At 40.3% G+C, this 23,481-nt stretch overlaps 2 protein-coding genes across 3 annotated transcripts in view; both read right to left on the bottom strand.

Moving 5' to 3' along the window:
- The window catches only part of LOC117995883 (glutamate receptor 1-like), a 117,386-nt gene extending 95,489 nt beyond the window's left edge, over window positions 1-21,897 (bottom strand). For both annotated transcript variants that reach the window (XM_069508634.1, XM_034983894.2), the window contains exon 1: window positions 21,663-21,897. In XM_069508634.1, coding sequence (XP_069364735.1) covers window positions 21,663-21,762 — 100 coding nt within the window. In that variant the 5' untranslated portion in view covers window positions 21,763-21,897. The remainder of the gene's footprint in view (window positions 1-21,662) is intronic.
- The window catches only part of LOC117995436 (N(G),N(G)-dimethylarginine dimethylaminohydrolase 1), a 408,993-nt gene that overhangs the window by 10,494 nt on the left and 375,018 nt on the right, over window positions 1-23,481 (bottom strand). The window lies entirely within an intron of this gene.

The raw sequence follows: 23,481 nt of genomic DNA, 5'->3' as shown, positions 1-23,481 counted from the left end.
CCATCGCGTTACCCCAGTGCGGGCGAGCGCAAGTGAGTTGCAGGTGTGCGGGGCATGCGCCTCATACCCCGATTGTTGATATCAATAAGTAGGTACGATGGTTTCGTAAATTATTTATAGCTAATGCCCGTGGCTTGTACGCGTGGATTTAGGTTTTAAAAATCCCATGAAAACTCTTTGATTTTCCGGGATAAAAAGTAGCCTATGTCACTCTCCAGGTCTTAAACTATACCCATGCAATAAATCACGTCTATCCATTGCTCCGTTGCGACGTGATTGAAGGGCAAACCAACTAATAAACACACTTTCGCATTTATAATAGGGGCAGTGATAAGACAGTATACCTACATAATACTATGTTCAGTAACTGAACATAGACTTCAGTTGTATTCTATACCTATGACATAACAATATATTATAGACTCGCCTACATTTTCTTTTGGAAACTATATTGTTAAAACTTTTCACGCTTTTGTTTCGAGAAACTCAATATGGGAGTTTCTCGCAGACGACGTAGGCAGGTATTAACAGGGAAAGAAATGGGTTTGACGTAAATTATATTATTATTGACTTCGTACAGTGGTACTATTTTCTTGGAAATTGAATACCTAGTACAACAGCCTTGAAATATATTTCGTTAAACTGTGCTACTAGTATACTGAATAGTATTTTTTTTTTCACTAGCTGGCGAACTTCGTACCGTCTGACAGTCGATTCAATTTTTTTTCAATTTTTCTCTCCGTAAGAACCATCCTCGTACTTCAAGGAATATTATAAAAAAAGAATTAGCGAAATCGGTTCAGCTGTTCTCGAGACTTGCAATCAGCAACACATTTAGGGATTGATTTTTAACCGACTTCAAAAAAAGGAGGAGGTTCTCAATTCGTCGGAATCTTTTTGTTTGATATATAGAGATGTACCGAAATTGTAGTCACATTGTAGTAATAAAATAATTAGGTTACATTAGTAATGTACCGCTCAGCCAAATTTCGGCCGTGGCGACCAAATTTAATGAACAGACTACACAGTTGAGTTTGTTGTGGGCTCTTCTCAGAGTTTGGAGCCCTCGTAGTTTTAAGTTTCATCATCATCATGATCAACCCATTGCCGGCTCACTACAGAGCGCGGGTTTCCTCTCAGAGTGAGAAGGGTTTTGGCCATAGTCTACCACGCTGGCCATGTACGGATTGGTAGACTTCACACACCTTTGAGAACATTATGGAGAACTCTCGGGCATGCAGGTTTCCTCACGATGTTTTCCTTCACCGTTAAAGCAAGTGATATTTAATTACTTAAAACGCACATAACTCCGAAAAGTTAGAGGTGCGCGCCCGGGATCGAACCCACGACCTCCGATTAGAAAGCGGATGTCCTAACCACAAGGCTATCACAGCTTGTTTAATTAAAATTGGTGATAATTTTGTTTACCTACTATCATTATATTATTATATTTTTTTGGCCAAAGACACTTGACTTTAAATTACATGTGTTATTTGTTCTTGATGCGAATTTGTGTCTGTCTGTCTGTCTCCTAGCTTTACACGGTTTAGGGCGTTTGTGCGCTCATCCGTATTCGGTTCGTATCCGTGATTTTTCAAAGTGGCCTAAATATAATATACATTCAGCATAAAATACGTACATTCGATTCGTATTTTTTTTACGGATACGTGCGGGTGTGCGTGGCGTTGCACCGCCTCATACTCCGATTGCCATCTCGACCTGTCGCGGACTAAAGATGAAATCTATATATATAAAATTCAAAGTCCGGACTGACTGACTGACTGACTGACATATATATATCAACGCACAGCCTAAACCGCTGGTCCTAAAGATATGAAATTTGGAGGGTCTATTCTTTGTAAAGAGTAGGTATCCACTAAGAAAGGATTTTTCAAAATTCCACCCCTAAGTGTGTTAAATGGGGGATGGAAGTTTGTATGAAAGTCCGTCATTTTTGAAGTTATTTGCATGAAAATTGGTATTTCGGTCACAAATGAAGAAATACGTGTTTCAGGATTTTTGGAAAATTTGACCATAAGGGTGGTAAAATAGGGGATGAAAGTTTGTATGGGAAAGTTTTAATTATTGATATTATTAACTTAAAATAAAAATTTGGAAAGTATAGGCTATGAAAAAAAGTCCCCCCCGTGCTGGATGCGCGTCCTAATGTTATAATGTTTGTTTCTGAAAAAAAATGCCATTTGTTTCCTGTAGCCCACGCGGGCGAAGCCGCGGGCAGAAGCTAGTATAAATATATATTTGATAACAATGTATTGTCCGAGGCCCGAGCAGAATGCAGTCTGCCGTTTGTCAAGCTAAACCCCGGAGTTCACCTTCCAAATGGAATTTAAACTGAACCTCGATAGCTTGGCCCGCTCGACTATGACTGTCACTTCAATATATTTTTGAACGGAACACCTATTCTGCATCGGAGTAGCCTGAGAGCCGGCAGGATATTTTGAAAAGGTGTTTGTTTATAACGCGGTGATAGTCTAGTGGACTAAGAGCCAGCGCGTGCCAGCCATTCGTCTAAATATATAAAAGGAAAAGGTGACAATGACTGACCAGCTGATCTATCAACGCACAGCTCAAACTACTGGACGGATTGGGCTGAAATTTGGCATGCAGATAGCTATTATGACGTAGGCTTCCGCTAAGAAAGGATTAATCCTCCTTAATGATCTCAAAGGTGTGTTTAATCTGCACTTGGCCAGCGTGGTGGACTATGGCCAAATATTTCTCATACTGAGAGGAGACCGGCAGGGTGATTACGTAAAACGTTACAGTAGCAACAGCAGTAGGTAGCAACGCGACAGTTAATTTGCTGTCTCTCTTCTTCTTCTTATTTTGGCTTGTGGTCTCTCTCTAGCCGCTGTTTTGACAGAAATGATCGCGAAATTTACGCCTGTCGCAAGCCTATCGCGAGAAACGTAAACACTCCGCCGTGCTCTATAGTGAGTCGGCTATGTGTTGATCATGATGATAATCATGATGAATTGCTTATGCGAAGCTTCAACCACAGTATTGTGTGTCCATGTTTATTATATCTGAAACCGCAATCAGCATCTGGTCATTATATTTTCAATGTTCGTAGCTCGGAGTTTGTAAATTAATATGCAATTATGGTTTAGAAATTCAAACTCTACTGTAGTCATTAGTCTATAACACAAATTGTGGTTTTAAATTCCAAATGATGCAGTTTAATGTACTATTACCTCATACAAAAGCTCGGAGTCACTCAGCGTTCGATGGAGAGAGCTATGCTTGGAGTTTCTCTACGTGATCAAATCAGAAATGAGGAGATCCGTAGAAGAACTAGACTAACCGACATAGTTCAACGGGTTGCGAAGCTAAAGTGGCAATGGGCAGGGCACATAGTTCGTACAACCGATAGACGTTGGGGTCCCCAGGTGCTGGAATTGCGACCTCGCACCGGAAGACGCGGCGTTGGAAGACCCCCCCCCACTAGGTGGACGGACGACATCAGACGAGTCGCAGGGAGCCGCTGGATCCAGGCGGCGCATGCCCGACCATGCACGACCTGACTTGTGCTTGATACAAAGTACAGTACGCTGCCGAAAGTGATGAACATCGGCCTTTAGAATGACATTTCAGGTTTGTAGAGCGTTGTCTCTGTCACTCATACCCATATGACGTTTTGTCGGTTTCAACGACCGAGACAGTGCTCTCTACAAATCTGCTATCTCCTTCTAAAGATCGATGTTCATCACTTTTGGCCGCGTCCTGTAATCAGTTAGCGCCGTGTGAAGTACCTACTGCTTGACCTTGTTTAGAATGCCGAGAATTCCATCCATCCAAAAAAATCAAGTCTATCTGTTATTCTGTTGCGGTAGCGCGCCATAGAACGACAAACGAATTAACAAACAAACAAACTTTCGCATTTTTAGGGCTCCGTAGCTCAAAAGGAAAAACGGAAACCTTATAGGAACACTTTGTTGTCTGTCTGTCTGACTGTCGGTCTGTCAAGAAACCTACATACTTCCCGTTGATTTAGAATTATGAAATTTATCAGGTAGGTAGGTCTTTTAGCAGACATAAGGGGAAACATCTGTAAACCGTGAATTTGTGGTTACATCACACAAAAAAATTTAATTGTGGTCATGAACTAATAATAATTTGTATTTTCAATTTTCGAAGTAGGATAACTATATCAAGTGAGGTATCATAAGAAAGGACGTCGTCATACCAGTGCATTCTTAAACAGATTTTTATTTATTTTTATGCATCATAGTATTTGAATTATCGTGTAAAATATCGAAAAATAAAACTGTAGTACGGAACCCTTGGTGCGCGAGCGTGACTCGCACTTTGGTGGTTTTTCACATATAGGATAGGCTAGGTAAATAACGTGATAAGTTTGGCCCGGCAACATCGGAAACTTTATACAAATATTGTTGAAAACTTTTTCCGTCGTTGTTCGGGGAAAACTCAATATGGAAAATCCTGAACGAAATATTGTCTCGACAACGAGATGTTTGGCTCGTAACGTAAATTGTGTACTTGTCACATGACGCCTTTATGGCTGCAAGTTGCCTGATTCGGATGTAGAGACGCTACCTTGCTTCTTTATTCAACTTGTTAGGCGTGATATTGTATCTTGTATTAGGTGTGTTGTTTTAATAAGTTGCGTTTACGGTTTTTTAGTACCTTTTTAGGTTTTGTGCCTGAAAGGGAAGAAAGGAACCCTTATAGGATCACTTCGTTGTCTGTCTGTCGTGTCTCATCACTATCATCCTACTGTTCATACATTCTAAGAACATTATCATCAACCGATAGACGTCCACTGCTGGACATAGGTCTCTTGTAGGAACTTTTACACGCCACGGTCTTGCACCGCCTGAATCCAGCGGCTCCCTGTTACTCGTCTGATGTCTTCCGTCCACCTAGTGGGGGGTCTTTTAACACTGCGAATTCCGGTGCGAGGTCGCCGTTCCAACACCTTGAAACCCCAACGCCTATCGGTTTTACGAACTATGTGCCCTGCCCATTGCCACCTCAGCTTCACAACCCGTTGAGCTATGTCGGTACTCGGTAGGTAAGTGACCGTGAGTAGAGAATAGAGCATAGAGGTATATCATTCATATATGACTTTGAGTCATGGCTTTTTTTTAACGTGGGGAAATCCTCATGGATACCACCGCACTCGGGGAGATTGGACTCTTACCGACTAAAATCCCACGGTACTCCGTCTCGTCCGTTGTTGCTAGGTACAGGGACACGAATGTATACTGCAACCTAGCTAACGGCAACCGCCAAAGTAGGCCTAGTTCTAGGACTAAATGGGGTCCCCAGCACAGTTTATGGCTCGCTGGGAATAAGGGCTTGCCTCACAACTCAAGAACCTACTCTCCCACGGGCAAGAGACTCCCCGCTGCCATAACTCAACCATAGATAATAGAGCATAGAGTTATATCATTCATCTATGACCTTGAGTCATGGCCTGCCATAACTCAAGGTAGCTTTGGTTCCAGTGTCAAATTACCTAAATATTTTCAAATTGCAAACGCGGTCAACTCGCGCCTACATAAATTACCAGAACAAAACAAATGCAAATATCAATACCAACGGCAGAATCGGCGGCAGAGCGATTTTGGATATCATCTGCATACATTCGGTAGAGAGAAGAGCTATGAGAAGTTATGGAATTAATGAAAATGGCAAAGAGTAAAGGAGACAACACGCCACCCTGATGTACCCCAGCCGTAACATCACACCATGACGAAACACGGGCACGGGCAACAGACTCCCCGCTGCCATAACTCAAGATAACTTTAGCTCCAGTGTCAAATCACCTAAATAATTTCAAATTGCGAACGCGGTCAACCCGCGCCTAGATAAATTACCAGAACAAAACAACTGCAAATATCAATAACAACCAGCGCCAATATTTGGGCAGATTTATGGCGCACCATAAAGTCCATAAACTTGATTTCGTTCACACTTAGCAAAACAATACGAACGCGATGCGTCCGACAATGGGCATTATCCCCCTCGGTTTATGTGCACCGATATTTACGACTTTTTACTGACTGCCAACTTCTGGAAAGCCATTTCGTATTATTATAAAGATGAGTACGTACTCCACTTCAAAATTTATCGCCTGGCATATTCATATTCGAATGCAGATCATCAGCCATCAGATCATTTGTGTATTAAAAACGTATTCATCTAATCGTCAACAAATTCTGCCCTATGATTAGTTGATTCGCTGTTTACATTTTTTGTGAGGGAATTCTCGGTTTGATCCTGAATCGACGATATTATGACAAATTTGTTAGGTTGTTTTGACGTAAAATCATAGAAAAATAGGACTATATTAGGTCTACCCTAGAGAGCTATGCTTGGAGTTTCTCTACGTGATCAAATCAGAAATGAGGAGATCCGTAGGAGAACTAGAGTAAACCGACATAGCTCAACGGGTTGCGCAGTTGAAGTGGCAATGGGCAGGGCACATAGTTCACAACGGCATTCCGAACCAGTGGTAAATTAAAACTACCTGACTATTCATAAGTACTTGTAAAAAGTTTACATGAATAAAAAAACACTCTATTCTATTCTGTTCGGAAAACCGATATAAGTTGGGGTCTCAAGGTGCTGGAATGGCGACCTCGCACCGGAAGACGCAGCGTTGGAAGACCCCCACTAGGTGGACGAACGACATCCACGAGTCGCAGGGAGCCGCTGGATTCAGGCGGCGCAAGACGTGACGTGTGGAAGTCCCTACAAGAGACTCTATGTCTAGCAGTGGACGTCTATCGGTTGATGATGATGATATCTATTTAGAATTCTATAGTACACACAACTATGGCTGAACAGATTATCTGAATCCTGAAAGAGAATATCTAAATAATTTAGCTATCCCCGAAATTTCAATACATTCCTGATTAATTAATTATACTAACATGGGAAACACTCGCATATTTCATGTAGTATTAGTACTCTAAACTAACTTGTATGACCATGCATAATATTTCCTGTGATAACCCGTAAGTACCTACCTAAAATGCAACATCAAAGGTTTATTAAATTAACTAGCTGACGCCCGCGGTTTCACCCGCGTGGATTCAGGTTTTTAATAATCCCGTGGGAACCCGTGTCGCGCGACAAAAAGTAGCCTATCCGTAGTAGACCGTCCCGGGATGCAAGGGAACCCAGTACCAAATTTCGTAAAAACATTTAAACGCATGATTCTTAAAAAATCCCGTGGGATTACCACGATTTAGGAATGCAAGTCCTTACAGTTAGGAGTTGGGTCCTTGAGTTCAAAAAGTCTTTACTTGGTAGGTATCTCCAACTCCAATATCAATTTATAAGCGACAGTTTCTAAATGCCATTATTTTTCGTGTTCAGGTCCGGTACAGCATCAGGATTGTGGAGTTGGAATCCAAATTTTTTATGAGACAATGTCGCAAAGTTTTTTATCTCTCTAAGAAACTACGCAAATTCTATTCTATCTAAGAAACGCGGTTCAGTAATGTCGGGGATTTCAGTGTACGTACATAGGTAGAAAAACACAACTGTCCCTTTTTAGAAAGTCGGTTAACCCTCTACTTGTCTGTGAAATGAAAGGCCAAAATAGTTATAGCCGTTTCGAAGATTAGCCCGTTCAAACAGACAGACCAAAATTTAAAAAAACGCGTGATTCAGTTATGGTACAGTTCAAATAACCATAATATGAGCTAGTTGTTTCGAAATTACAGACAGACACTTCAATTTTATTTATTAGTATAGATTAGTATTTCAATTTATCGTTGTCATCGCTCGTTGGTGTTATGCCGTTATCGAATTCCAAATCGGTTATTAATAGAATGGAATGCCTTTGTCTGCTCATCTATAAAACGATCCACTTTATGATTTAGAAATATTTTACATGACAGTATAACATAACGAACTGTACCTATTTCCTATTGCTATCAACTCATGGCTGGCACAACTCGTTCGGGTCTCCTCTCCGAATGAGAAGGGATTAGAGAATAGTCCACCACGCTGGTTATATTATAGCATACTAGCTTATGCTCGCGACCTCGTCCGCGTGGACTACACAAATTTCAAACTCCTGTTTTACCCCTGTAGGGAATGAATTTTCAAAAATCCTTCCTTAGCGGATGTCTACGTCATAATAGCTATTTGCATGCCAAATTTCAGCCTGATCCATACAGAAGTTTGAGCTGTGCGTTGATAGATCAGTCACTCAGGTTTTCCTTTTATATATAACTAGCTGATCCCCGCAGCTTCGCCCGCGTAGATTTAGGTTTTTAAAGATCCCGTATAGCCTATGTCACTCAGGAATAATGTAGCTTTCCACTGGTAAAAGAATTTTTAAAATCGGTTCAGTAGTTCCAAAGATTACCCCCTAAACATTACCTCTTTATATAATAGTATAGACTAGCTTATGCTCGCGACTTCGTCCACGTGGATTACACAGATTTTAAACCCCTATCTCGCCCCCTTAGGGGTTGAATTTTCAAAAATCCTTTCTTAGCGAATGCCTACGTCATAATAACTATCTGCACGCCAAATTTCAGCCCGATCCGTCCAGTAGTTTGAGCTGTGCGTTGATAGATCAGTCAGTCAGTCAGTCAGTCACCTTTTCCTTTTGAATATTTAGATATAGATAATATTGTAGACAGTAATATTACGCTCAGCTAATGCAGATTATTATTAATAGGTGACACATTATATGCTGATAATCGTTAATTATGATGATTAATTGGTCCAATCGCAACTAATGCTAGGTTAACGGACTGCGGTCAGATCCCAATCGACGTATAACTTAGATATGGCTACTACAATATTGAAGCTGCTGTCAAATGATTGATTTATCTCATTGTATACCTACTAGCGACACAGCATTGTGATAGGTTAGCGGTTTAGGACGTCCGCCTTCTAATCGGAGGTCAGGGGTTCGATCCCGGGCACGCACCTCTAACTTTTCGGAGTTATGTACGATTTAAGTAATTAAATATCACTCGTTTTAACGGTGAAGGAAAACTACGTACTAAATATTACCCTTTTCAAATGTTTTCATGTAGCAAGTGGATCATTATTAAGGTTTCGATTTTCACTCAAACGGTTTCTAATCCCAGGTAAAAGCATTTAATAAACGTAGCCGGCGCTCGGCGGGCGCAACAATTTCCACATCGGATAGCTATTTTATTCTCACATTCCCCTGTTTTAGAAAATCTCAGGTTTCCGACCGAAGCCCGGAACGAGGGGAATAGGTATCTTGTGTCAGGAATATCGTTTTAGGAGTGTTGTTGTATCTAAGGCGTCCATTGTAGTCCGAGAGAGACTAGATGATGCCCGCGACTTGGTCCGCGTGGTTTTAGGTTCTTAAAATCCCGTGGGAGCTCTTTGGTTTCCCGAGATAAAAAGTAGCCTATGTCCTTCCCCGAAAATACTAATTATTAGTTCATTAGCTGCCCCGGCGACCTTCGTACCGCCTAACAGTCGATTCTTTTTCAGGAAGTTTTTTAACTTTTTCTCTCCGTAAGAACCATCCCCGTACTTCAAGGAATATTATGAAAAAAGAATTAGCGAAATCGGTTCAGCTGTTCTCGAGATTTGCGATCAGCAACACATTCAGCGATTCATTTTTATATACATATAGAAATAGAAATGACCACAATTTTTTTTTGTGTGATGTAACAGATTTTGTTTTCAGATTTTTCCCCTTGTCTGCTATAAGACCTACCTACCTGCCAAACATGACTCTAAGTCAACGGGAAGTACCTACCCTGTAGACAGACCGACAGACATACAGACAGACAAAAAAGTGATCCTATACCTAAGGGTTTTTCCTTTTGAGGTACGGAACCCTAAAAACTAGACCAATTTGAACTTTCTAAAAATCCCATACGAATAATTTTTTGTCGACATGAAAGGAGTATTGGTCTAGCCTTTGTATGTTTTTATAGCGTGTCAATAACGGATATGTCATACACCAGGATATCTGTGCACGTGTAAACATAATCACGCCTGACGAATTTCTCTCTATTCCGAAAAATCCCGAAATTGCTTCGTGTAGGTCCACCGCTTTTGAAAAAGTTTAAACCTTTGCGTGAGTTTTGTCAAATAAAGGAGAGAGCAGACTGGATAACGCCTGCGACGCAATATTCCTTCGTTGATGTTCACCAATGATATCCATACCATCCATACTAATATTATAAATGCGAATATCTGTCTGTCTGTCTGTCTGCTAGCTTTTCACGGCCCAACAGCTTAACCGATGTTTGTTCGGCGCGCGAGTCTGACTCACACTTGGCCGGTTTTTTTTAATTAATAGACTAGCATTTAGATGTGAACAAATCTGCTGGCAAGTGATGATGCAGCCTAAGATGGAGCGCTTGCCTAGAAGATGCCAATTCACTCTTGACTTAATATAAGAGTTGGACACAGATATGCAACTAGCGTGGCCCCCTCAGTCCCTCTCGCTCAAGCAGAGGTACTTACTTGTGAAATGTTTTTCCTTCTATTTTACGTTCGCTTCGGCTATTGTAGCCTAGTATACTGCAACCCACCATTGCACAATAACTTCAAAAATAAAAAACAACAAAACAAATCAACTATTTCTTTAAAATACTTGAGTCAACGTAACCTCACTTTAAGTTGTTTGTCAAGATCTCACGTACAAATACATTTTGATAAACAAAAAAAAGTGGCCACGGTGATAAGGTCAAAAACAATCATGTTATCACGTTCTAATAAGAGCTTAAATGCATTAAGCTATCTGGTTTTAACAGTAAGAGTCACATTAGGGCTACTTCTAAAGGTATTTGTTCTGAGCGGTTGGAAGAGTGGAGTGACGTGGGCCCGTTGTGTAAGTATTACTAGTCAGTCCTTACCTTATAGACTACTAGCTTATGCTCGCGACATCGTCCGCGTGGACTACACAAACTTCAAACCCCTATTTCACCCCCTTAGGGGTTGAATTTTCAAAAATTCTTTCTTAGCGGATGCCTACGTCATAATGGCTATCTGCATGCCAAATTTCAGGCTGATCCGTCCAGTAGTTCGAGCTGTGCGTTGATAGATCAGTCAGTTAGTCACCTTTTATTTATTTAGATTTTAGAAATTGCAAATTGCGAATACACCGGCTAGTGAAATAACCTTGAGTGTATTCAGCACAAAGTTCGGGATGTTAGTTGTGTAGTCTATTTATTGAACTGCAAGTAATCTGGAAATTGGCCTCGGCTTTTATATAGGTACCTATATTTACAAAAAAATATCTATGTGGGTTGAAACTGATGAAACCATGTTTTAGTGTTTCCTTTTTTAGTTAGGTATAGAGTCGCTTTGAGGTTTATATGACATATCAAAAAAACTATGAAATATAATGTTGAATGTAGGGGAGGTGTGCCTAAAGTGGACATAGCAGGCAAAGCGGTCACACGTAATTTTTCGGTTATTTGAAATAATACCGCGACTTTGCCCCTTTTGTCACATTAATAATCCCCTGCCCCACGCTGGGCAATAATTCGATAGTGGTGGGAACGATAGTGTGGATATAGTGACGAAAATATTTTTTTTACCTGTTTTGTTAAATAAATGAAAGGTATGTTCATTATGTTTTGATCATACCTCTTTATATTTAAATCCTTTTATCATACGTGTGTTTCTTATCTATTTGGCTTGATTTGTGCAAAATTTGCTTAAACATAAATGAAGAAAAGTGTAACCACTTGAATTTTTTAACAAAATGGCGAAATTGGGCAAAGCGGCCAACTGACTGCTTTGCCTGATATACGTGGATCTAATCGCTGGCTCTTACTCCAATCGTTGTTCCCATTTAGAGCCCTCGCCCATGGCGACTTTTTGTAGCGATGCTGTCGCGCGTTTACTAAACACACGCCAGCATCACTACTAACGCGTGTTAGTCGGATTAGCAACGCGCTACTGCATCGCGACTGTATCGATGCAAACGCGCGACCGTGTTGGACGACATCGGGTAAAGAACGGAGGGAGGGTGGCGCATGAATGGAGAACCAAGCATCAGTGCAACATTTTTTCTCGTTTGCATCGAGACAGAAGCGCGACAGTATCGCGTTTGCATCGCGACTGAATCTAAGACCGTGGGCGAGGGCACACAGTTAGCGACCGCTTCGCGACTGTATCGATGCGGAAGCGCGACAGCATCACTACTGTATCGCTACAAAAAGTCGCCGTGGGCGAGGGCTCTTATGTTCTCGTAGTTATAAGCGATTGAAATCTAACAGTATTTTGTAACACTGGCTATCACTGTGCTTAATAAGTGAATACACGTTTTCACGTCAAAATCTATCACTGAAAAGCATGTGATAGTTTGTAAACGTCCCGGTTAATGAACAAGCCATACCTTATTAACAATTTTTTCGGGAATTAATATTACATGCACTATATTATTACTTAATGAGCGGTCGATATGTTACGAGAGCAATATTGACGCAGCGAAGTGCATCGAAGCGTCAATAAAACGGTAAAAGCGCGTTACGGAACAAAATATGACATTGTACTTATTTATGGCACGCTGGCCGTCCGGTAACGTCCATTTTTCTGTCATGTTTTTCTTTGTTAGGGTTCCGTACCTCAAAAGGAAAAAGGAACCCTTATAGGATCACTTCGTTGTCTCTCTGTCTGTCTGTCTGTCTGTCGTGTTTGCCAAGAAAACCTATAGAGTACTTCCCGTTAAACTAGAATCATTAAACTTGACAGAATAAAGGAACAAATTCGAAAACAGTGAATTTGTAGTTACATCAGAAAAAAAAACAAAATGACGTGTTCAAGAAAAAATTAATTTACCAAATTACATATAGATGACGCAGTCTACATAAAAGTGTTTGATATAGTTATCTATCTTGTACAATGGTACGGAACCCTTCGTGTGTGAGTCTGACTCCCACTTGACTAGTTTTCATTTTTTTTGAAGGAGGTTAAGTTATGACGAAGACGTTAAGGATGAGAAAGACTATTGAGGATGGTGATGAAGAAGTTTTAGAAATATATTGAGGATACTTATGAGGAAGTTTTAGAAACACTCTTGAGGATGTGGATGAGAATAAAATATTATGAGGAGAAAGAAAATAGAGATTTTTTTCATCTTTATGGTCAAGTTTGTCAAAATTTTTCATTATCTATAAAAAAGTTTACACCATTGACGAATCTTAAAAATACCTATACAACTGGAGTCTTTTGTTCATCAGTGCCCTTATTAGTTATTATAAATGCGAAAGTGTGTTTGTTTGATGGTTTGTCCTACAATCACGTCGCAACGGTGCAACGGATTGACGTGATTTTTTGCATGGGTAAAGATAAAGACCTGGAGAGTGACATAGGCTACTCTTTATCCCGGAAAATCAAAGAGTTCCCGCGGGATTTTTAAGAAACCTTGTTCCACGGGAACGAAGTCGCGGGCATCAGCTAGTAGTGAATTTATTGATGCGTACCTACGTGAAATAATAGCAGTCATATTACGCTATTTGTAGAATGGAAATAACGTTGATTTACAACGGGCTGCAACTTAATGAGCAGTCGTTATTTTACCATGCGAGCGCTATCGGCTATAGAGCCACTGGGTAAATAGCATCTGTAATAAGCAAGCGAGCTTTTGGCCCTAATGAGTGATTGCAGTTAACTCATGTATTGCATCAGGATTAACACGATACATTTTGTTGTGCGAATGGGGATTAAACCGTTTTATAGGTACCTACCTATTCTGTTCCACGAAATAAAGACACCTACATTTAGAAAGTTTTATTCGAAATTCAGGTTTGAATTCATTCATCATCATCATCATCACCATCAGCCTGTGGATGTCCACTGTTGGACATAGGCCTTCCCTAAAGAGCGCCACCACACCCGGTCCCCGGGCTTCCTCATCCAGCCACTTCCCGTCAGCCTCCCGCTACCGTGGACGGGAATAGTAGGGCTGCCGGGGACTGGGGGCCATTGTGTATTGTCGCTACTCATGGGGAGAATATGCCCGTAATGACCACGCTGGGCAGGCGTGTTGGCCATCGCAGTCCTAGACTTGCTATCGCTGGTGTTGCTGCTGCCCGACACCAGCCTGTGTCATTTGGTCAAGTCTAGCTACTTGGAAATGGTTATACCGCCATTTGTCGGTCGCCAGAGCCTCGTTCGTTAATCAGCAGGGGGCACTGCGGGCAGGTGGGGTTGACTGTTGGAGCGCTAACGTGGAAGTGCACTCCCTTACCTCCCTCATTGAATTCATTAATACTCATGTTTTACTGTAAAAATCCCGCAAATTGCTAATGCGCGTGGCCGCCATTTTAGTGACATCAGCACTAGACTGAAGTTTCGAAGTGGTATAAAAATGGTATACTTTTATTTCGGCTGACGTCAAAATGTCGCCATTTCGATGTTAATGAGACATGGTTACATACTACTACCTACGTTTTGAATTCGTATTCGAAATTCACGTTCGAATTCATTAATACTCATGTTTTACTGTACAAGTCCCACAAATTGCTAATGCACGTGGCCGCCATTTTAGTGACATCAGCACTAGACTGAAGTTTCGAGGTGATGGTATACTTTTATTTCGACTGACGTCAAAATGACGTCATTTCGATGTTAATGAGACATGGTTACCTACTACTACCTACATTTTGAATTCGTATTCGAAATTCGGGTTTGAACTCATTAATAATTATCACCATCATCATCATCAACCAATAGACGTCTACCTTTTTTTTTCGAGGGGAAAATCTTCTGAAAGTTACCCAATCGGGTTATGTGGGATTTCTACCCACTAAAACCCCCTCGGTGGCCCTCCTCAGCGCGTTTTTGAGAGGCTCCGGGAACTCTAAAGAACGGACGCCGGTGCCTCTCTCGCGCGACGCCTGTTGGACACATCCTGGAGAAAGTGCAGCCACTCGCGACCTCGAAGTCCTAGCGCCGGGGACTATTGGTTGGACGGATCAGGACGTTGATCAACGCCGCCCTGATATCTCCGCCTTCTAGCAGGATCAGCTCGCTCGCGAACCCGCTCGCCGGCCTCCTTCTTGAACATTACTGTTTCACAGAAGGAGACCACTATCCGCCATGCTGCATTGTCCTCCAGCATTGCCGCTATGACAGCCGGTGGTGACAAGTCTCTCCCTATGCAGCCGACCAGGATGCACCGCTCGGGTTCCCAGGCAGGGCGTGTGCTGTGCGGAGTCCCTGTCCTCTTCACAATGATGACATCGCGGGGTACCTGAATCGGATCGCGACCGATCCGATTCAGGTACTCACCGAAATAACCATGTCCGGTAAGTACCTGCGTCAGTCTGAAAGTTACGCTGCCATGTTTTCTCCCCAGCCAAGCTTCGAAGTTTGGTAGGATGGCACCGACAGCGCGTTGACGTGCGTTTCTCTCCTCATCTAAACGCTTGCGCCAATTTACTAATGCTTGCCTTCGCAGAGTTCCAACAGCGTCCACCTGTCAACAGGAGACACCACGATCTGCAACGGGAATCTCCCGTCTCTGTGACGTCTGCCCCAGAATGGGGAGAGTGACCTGATGGGGACAAGGAAGCAAAGAGAAGGAACTTGTAGGGAGTCAAGAAGGCGCCCCGCGAAAGAGCCACGGAGCAAGTACCGAACGGGCGCCTCCCGCGTTTCGGCCCATATAACCGCGAGGTTGGTGGGGCCATGGGTGGTGGTGGGCAAGTAATACCCCACTTGGTATAGTAATCTTACAGACAGACAGATAGTGTGACTTTCGACCCCGTTCAGTTTCTGTTATGGCCGCTGTGACAATCAACCCGTGAGACAACCGTCCGGTCTCCCCTACATGTTTGACAACTTTAGTGTAAAGCTAATATGATTACCAAAAAATTTTTAAGTACCTACTAGTACCGAAGTACCTACTCCCTAATTCCATGATGATAACTTGTGTGTAGTGTAAACTAGGGGTTATGCATACAAGCGATTTACGCGTTCCAGTGCAATTTCATGTAGAAACAGATTAGGGTGAATGTAACCTCTATATATCTTACTAGTTACTACACTGTGAAGATTAGCTCGCTCCATCTCAGGCTACAGTATCACTTAACTATCTATGCTAGTCATGATAACCCCCCCCCCCCCCCCATGGGGGGGGGGACATTCATAGCTTTCGCAGTTATATAGGTTACCAGAACGACTCGTTGGCACAAACGATATTGATGATTAGACTAATTATAAATTTAAAAAATCCTAGGTATAACTTTGTAAAAGTTTACGATATATTGCAAGTAAAACATCTGACTGATGCTAGAGGTCAACGAATGTTGCGTAAATAAACCACTCAGAGTCAATGCCGCATCGTAGACGGGGCACTGACCCGAGTTTTGCACGCAAAACATTGCGGGTTTGAAAAATACTCAATCACTAAAACTACAAAATGAGGCAAAGGTTAATGTTTTATTGGTACCGTGTTTAGGTAGTATGACAAATACTACTCTATAACTCCTAGCACAAGAAGGGGGAGTATTAGTCAAGATTAACATGGCTAATATTGTTATATAATCAAATCAGCCTGTACTGACCACGTCTAGGCAAAGGCCTCCCTCCGATTCTTCCACCATTCCTACGTGTAGAGGCACTAAGTTTCTCGTAGCGCCTCTACATTAATGGAGGGCTGCGTAATGCAACGCACTACGTGACGCGCAACGCTCCGCGCGTCCAGGAAAGGGGTTATTCCCGTTGAGTCACACCCCCGTGTGTAACACTGTGACACAAGGTACCAAAAATTTCAAAACATTCCCGTTGAGTAACACTGTTACACAACGGGAATTTTTTTAACTTGTTGGCACCTTGTGTCACACCTACATAAATACATATTATTGCGCGTGTATCAAGTATTAACTGATTGTGCACTTTTCCGGGATGTTATTTATTTATAAATCCAAGATGGCGGACATGATTTTTTTTTTCAAAAAATTGACATGGGTGTTGTTTTCAGGGTTTTCGAGGGTGCTGAATTTGATGATGACATTTATTCTGAAATCCAAGATGGCGGACATGATTTTTTTTTCAAAAAATTGACATGGGTGTCATTTTCAGGGTTTTCGAGGGTGCTGAATTTGATGATGACGTTTATTCTGAAATCCAAGATGGCGGACATGAATTTTTTTACAAAAAATTGACATGGGTGTCGTTTTCAGGGTTTTCGAGGGTGCTGAATTTGATGATGACATTTATTCTGAAATCCAAGGCGGACATGATTTTTTTTTCAAAAAATTGACATGGGTGTCGTTTTCATGGTTTTTGAGGGTGCTGAATTTGCTGATGACATTTATTCTGAAATCCAAGATGGCGGACATGATTTTTTTTTTCAAAAAATTGACATGGGTGTCATTTTCAGGGTTTTCGAGGGTGCTGAATTTGATGATGACATTTATTCTGAAATCCAAGATGGCGGACATGAATATTTTTTCAAAAAATTGACATGGGTGTCGTTTTCAGGGTTTTCGAGGGTGCTGAATTTGGTGATGACGTTTATTCTGAAATCCAAGATGGCGGACATGAATTTTTTTACAAAAAATTGACATGGGTGTCGTTTTCAGGGTTTTCGAGGGTGCTGAATTTGATGATGACATTTATTCTGAAATCCAAGAAGGCGGACATGATTTTTTTTTCAAAAAATATACATGGGTGTCGTTTTCATGGTTTTCGAGGGTGCTGAATTTGCTGATGACATTTATTCTGAAATCCAAGATGGCGGACATGATTTTTTTTTCAAAAAATTGACATGGGTGTCATTTTCAGGGTTTTCGAGGGTGCTGAATTTGATGATGACATTTATTCTGAAATCCAAGATGGCGGACATGAATTTTTTTTCAAAAAATTGACATGGGTGTCGTTTTCAGGGTTTTCGAGGGTGCTGAATTTGATGATGACGTTTATTCTGAAATCCAAGATGGCGGACATGAATTTTTTTTACAAAAAATTGATATGGGTGTCGTTTTCAGGGTTTTCGAGGGTGCTGAATTTGATGATGACTTTAATTCTGAAATCCAAGATGGCAGACATGATTTTTTTTCAAAAAAATGACATGGAAATTATGATAATCGTCTTCAAAAATATAACGTAGCTCGTAGCTTTAGTTTTAAGTTTGCGTAATAATTATCACCACTATATCTTAGAAATCCAACATCTGACCATCAAAAAGAGTTATTTATTACCTATTTTGAATAAATCATTTGACTTTGAGTTTAACATTTGCATAACAGAACGCATTAAAAATGTTTTATTTTTGAACGCATCCATAATTATTTACATTCCTAGAGAAATCCATGCTTTTTCTAAACATTTAATCGATTTTATTTCATAATCGAAATAGATCCAATCGCATGTTAACCGTATAAACTGATGTTAAATATTAAATTAAGACAAGCTACTAACATAACCTGGTGTTACAAAACCCTGAATACGACACCCATGTCAATTTTTTGTAAAAAAAATCCATGTCCGCCATCTTGGATTTCAGAATAAATGTCATCATCAAATTCAGCACCCTCGAAAACCCTGAAAACGACACCCATGTCAATTTTTTGAAAAAAAAATCATGTCCGCCATCTTGGATTTCAGAATAAATGTCATCATCAAATTCAGCACCCTCGAAAACCCTGAAAACGACACCCATGTCAATTCTTTGAAAAAAATTCATGTCCGCCATCTTGGATTTCAGAATAAATGTCATCATCAAATTCAGCACCCTCGAAAACCCTGAAAACGACACCCATGTCAATTTTTTGAAAAAAAATTCATGTCCGCCATCTTGGATTTCAGAATAAATGTCATCATCAAATTCAGCACCCTCGAAAACCCTGAAAACGACACCCATATCAATTTTTTGAAAAAAATTCATGTCCGCCATCTTGGATTTCAGAATAAATGTCATCATCAAATTCAGCACCCTCGAAAACCCTGAAAACGACACCCATGTCAATTTTTTTAAAAAAAAAAATCATGTCCGCCATCTTGGATTTCAGAATAAATGTCATCATCAAATTCAGCACCCTCGAAAACCCTGAAAACGACACCCATGTCAATTTTTTGAAAAAAAAATCATGTCCGCCATCTTGGATTTCAGAATAAATGTCATCATCAAATTCAGCACCCTCGAAAACCCTGAAAACGACACCCATGTCAATTTTTTGAAAAAAAAAATCATGTCCGCCATCTTGGATTTCAGAATAAATTTCATCATCAAATTCAGCACCCTCGAAAACCCTGAAAACGACACCCATGTCAATTTTTTGTAAAAAAATTCATGTCCGCCATCTTGGATTTCAGAATAAATGTCATCAGCAAATTCAGCACCCTCGAAAACCATGAAAACGACACCCATGTCAATTTTTTGAAAAAAAAAATTCATGTCCGCCATCTTGGATTTCAGAATAAATGTCATCATCAAATTCAGCACCCTCGAAAACCCTGAAAACGACACCCATGTCAATTTTTTGAAAAAAAATCATGTCCGCCATCTTGGATTTCAGAATAAATGTCATCATCAAATTCAGCACCCTCGAAAACCCTGAAAACGACACCCATGTCAATTTTTTGAAAAAAAAAATCATGTCCGCCATCTTGGATTTATAAATAAATAACATCCCGGAAAAGTGCACAATCAGTTAATACTTGATACACGCGCAATAATATGTATTTATGTAGGTGTGACACAAGGTGCCAACAAGTTCAAAAAATTCCCGTTGTGTAACAGTGTTACTCAACGGGAATGTTTTGAAATTTTTGGTACCTTGTGTCACAGTGTTGCACACGGGGGTGTGACTCAACGGGAATAACCCCAGGAAAGAGCCCTAAGGTTAAGGCAGCGGTAACTGGTGGAGTGCCCCAAGGAGCTGTACTAGGCCCTGTCTTGTGGAACATTCTTTCCCGGAAGGAGTCAAGTTGGACTGCTGCGCGGATGATTTTTGTAACCACAAATAATGCACATATTAAGATGGTGGTAAAAGTAAACGAGACGCTACAAGCCGTTGACCTGTTGATTCAACGGAATAAAGTAGAAAGAAGTAACCGTTAGTAAAATAGAAAACACAAGAGTAGAAAATTGAGTTAACAAATGAAAAAACTATAGTACGCGACAAGTCGAGATGGCAATCGAGGTATGAGGCAGGGCATACCCGCACGTCAGCCGCGCTCACCCGCACCAGGTTGGTGCGGGGGAGCACACGGGTGTGTGGGGCGTTCCCTCCCCGATAGCTATTTCGACCTGTTTCGTACTATAGATGGCTATTGCAAAGGAAAAGGAAGGAAAAAGATGTTAAAAGACAAAAATGTTGCTGTGTTGTTAGGCTGAAAGGTACCCAAGAGTTAATTAACTTTATTTAACAATAAATGAGGCAAGCCTAGTCAGGTGATGACTAACAAGTCAGGCCTAACCCTAGTCCTAGACCTAGATCTAGGTCTACTTAATTGTTATTAATTGTTCTTTATTTGTATTATTAATATTTTTCTGTGTTCCTTATATATAATTTATTTCAGCACTCAGCAACTTAAAATCAAGAAAATTTATGATTTGATTTGATTTGAGGATTTTCCCTGTGAATGTGAAAACCTGAAATAACTTAATTGCAGGTTAATACAAAATACGGCATCAAAATCTAGCTTTCAAAAAAAGCTAAGGTTGCAGTGCCACTTGTGCACTGCAACCTTAGCTTTTTATTACCGTAAAATAAATCAAATAGGTACCTACCTAAGAACCTGCACAGAAGTGATACTTATTTAAAGCAGAATCGGTCCAATAGTTTTTCAGGTTAATGTTAACAATTAATAAACGCACAGATATATTATACATAGACACAAACAAACAAACAAACAAACAAGCAAACACACACAACTGTAATGCCAAACGCATATATAGGTACCTACCATCTCCGTGCCTCGTAAGTCGTATATCAAAGCAGCTTACGGCAAATATTTTGAAACGTAAGTTCAAAAGCTTGTTATCCTCAGAACAAAAAGGTACCTGTAGAAGTAGCTCTATTGGGATTCTTACTGTTAAAACGAGATAGCTAAAAACATATAAGCTCTTATTAGAACGTGACAAATTATTATTTTTTGTCCTTATCACCGTGGCAACTTTCTTTGTTTGTCAAAATGTATTTTGTGCATGAGATTTTGATAAACAATGTGAAGTGAGGTTATGTTGACTCAATTATTTTAAAGAATTAATTATTAAAACCAAGCAAAATTGAACACAATTTTTCTTTTTGAATTTATTGTGTGGGTTGCAGGTATAAGTAATAGGCTACAATAGCAGAAACGAACCTAAAATAAAAGGAATAACGATTCACAAGTATCTCTGCTTGAGCGAGAGGGGCTATAGTTGCTAGTTGCTTGTCTATTAGGTCTGTGATGTTATCACACTTGGTTTCGCGAAAAGAAAACCAAACGAAAGAGACGAACGCATTGCATTAGAAAGAGAAAATCGATACAGAATTGTCCGCCCGTGAACTGTGCGCGCGAACGGGATAGACACAAAACACTCCAAGCCAACAAAAGTTGTAGTTGTAACCAGTATCTCGAAAGCTGTTATTAGTTTCACGTTCCGTGTGCTAAGTACGCTAAGAATTAAGCGAGATAAGCTAAGATGTAAGCTAATAATAATAAAAAAGTGAAATGAACTTAAAAGACAAAAATGTTGGGAAACTTACCGACAGCGATCTTCTCCACGGGAAACGATTGGGCCGACAACACCCCGATAAAGGAGAGCAATACGCCGGCAGCCAACACATGGCGCTTTTTTACCGACATTCTGTACTTTAAGCCGAAACGCCACACCTAAGTCAGTCAAAAAACATGCTATTTTGAGTATTTCGACGCGTTTACGTAGGATTTTACGTAGATTTCATGCGGTAATGTGTTGGGATGCTGCGTGCAAACCTGTGACTTAGGGGCGACTGATGGCTGGCTGGGCGGGCGGCGCGAGGGGCGCGGGGGATGCGATCCTGCCTCTTTCGCACTCGTGCCGACTCGCAACTTTCACCGCCTACCGCCAATGATATTATACTTTCATCTTAATACACTCTGTGCTTTTTAGGGTTCCGTACCTCAAAAGGAAAAACGGAACCCTTATAGGATCACTTTGTGGTCTGTCTGTCTGTCTGTCAAGAAACCTACGGGGTACTTCCCGTTGACCTAGAATCATGAAATTTGGCAGGTAGGTAGGTCTTATAGCAGACATTCGGGGAAAAATCTGAAAACCGTGAATTTGTTACATGACACAAAAAAACTTAAATTGTGGTCATTATTATTATTATGGATATACATCTACTCTCACGCCCGTGTACAAAATAGATAAAATAGATACATTATTATTATTATTATTATTTACTCTCATTTATTTATTTTTCTATTTTTATCATATTTTTAAAAAAACAACAAACAATAAAATAACAGAAGCAACAAAAAAAATTAAAGTAAAGTAACAGTAAATCAAATAACAGGAACAACAAAAAATAAAATAAAATAAACAACAGAATATAAAGTAACAGAAACAACAAACGATAGAATAACAGAAACAACAGAAATTAAAATAACAAGAACAATAAAAATTAAAGTAACAAGAAAAAAAAAATATATATGATAAAATGGATCCCACTAGCTAGCAATAGATTATTATTATTATTATTATTTATTTATTTATTTATTATTAAGTCATGAACAAATATTGCTATTTTTAACCATAATAGTTTTTGATTTATCGTGCAAAATGTCGAAAAAATACGACTGTAGTACGGAACCCTCGTTGCGCGAGCCTGACTCGCACTTGGCCGGTTTTTTTTACTTTAACAGGGGTCTATTCGTACTGCTTCTGAAACCGACGTAGTTTGGCTCTGATTTGAATAGTTGCCAATTAAATTCGAAGAAATTGGGTAGATAGGATATTAGGTTGTAGGTAAAAAAGTAATCTTTAGGAAAAATTTTACAATAAAACAAAATAGCCTAATCGGATTACTGTATAAATGACAATCATGGAAACCCCCTGGCCACACGCCCTTAAAGTTTAAAGTTTAAATGTGTATTGCAGGGCTATACACACTTAAACTATGCCATGATACTAAGTGTCTGACAATGCATGACGTGATTTCTAAAAAGTACTATTCAGCAGAAAATATAAAGAACTAGACTTTATACTTTGAGGTAACATTGTTTACACCTTTGTTACACCTGTTATCTCCCAAAGCAACCATGATCTAAACTTCATAGTTGCTGATCGTTCCTTCTTGTTTTGGGGCGATACGCAGAGAAACTTCCAGCTTTTATAAAATAACGAAGGTCTGGCACGCGCTGGCTCTCTCTAGTATAATGTGATGTCAGTATGGTCATTTTGAAAATAATAGAATGGAATAGAAATACATTTATTTACTGATCCAACACGTCATGTTAAACTCAATAAACATTTACAAAAATAACGCCTAAACACATTACCAGCTGTGATAGCCTAGTGGTTAGGACGTCCGCCTTCTAATC

The sequence above is a fragment of the Maniola hyperantus genome, chromosome Z (genome assembly GCF_902806685.2).
Source record: "Maniola hyperantus chromosome Z, iAphHyp1.2, whole genome shotgun sequence".
NCBI lineage: Eukaryota > Metazoa > Arthropoda > Insecta > Lepidoptera > Nymphalidae > Maniola > Maniola hyperantus.
The sequence above is the reverse complement of the archived record's forward strand: the minus strand, read 5'-3'. Positions and strand labels throughout refer to the sequence as shown.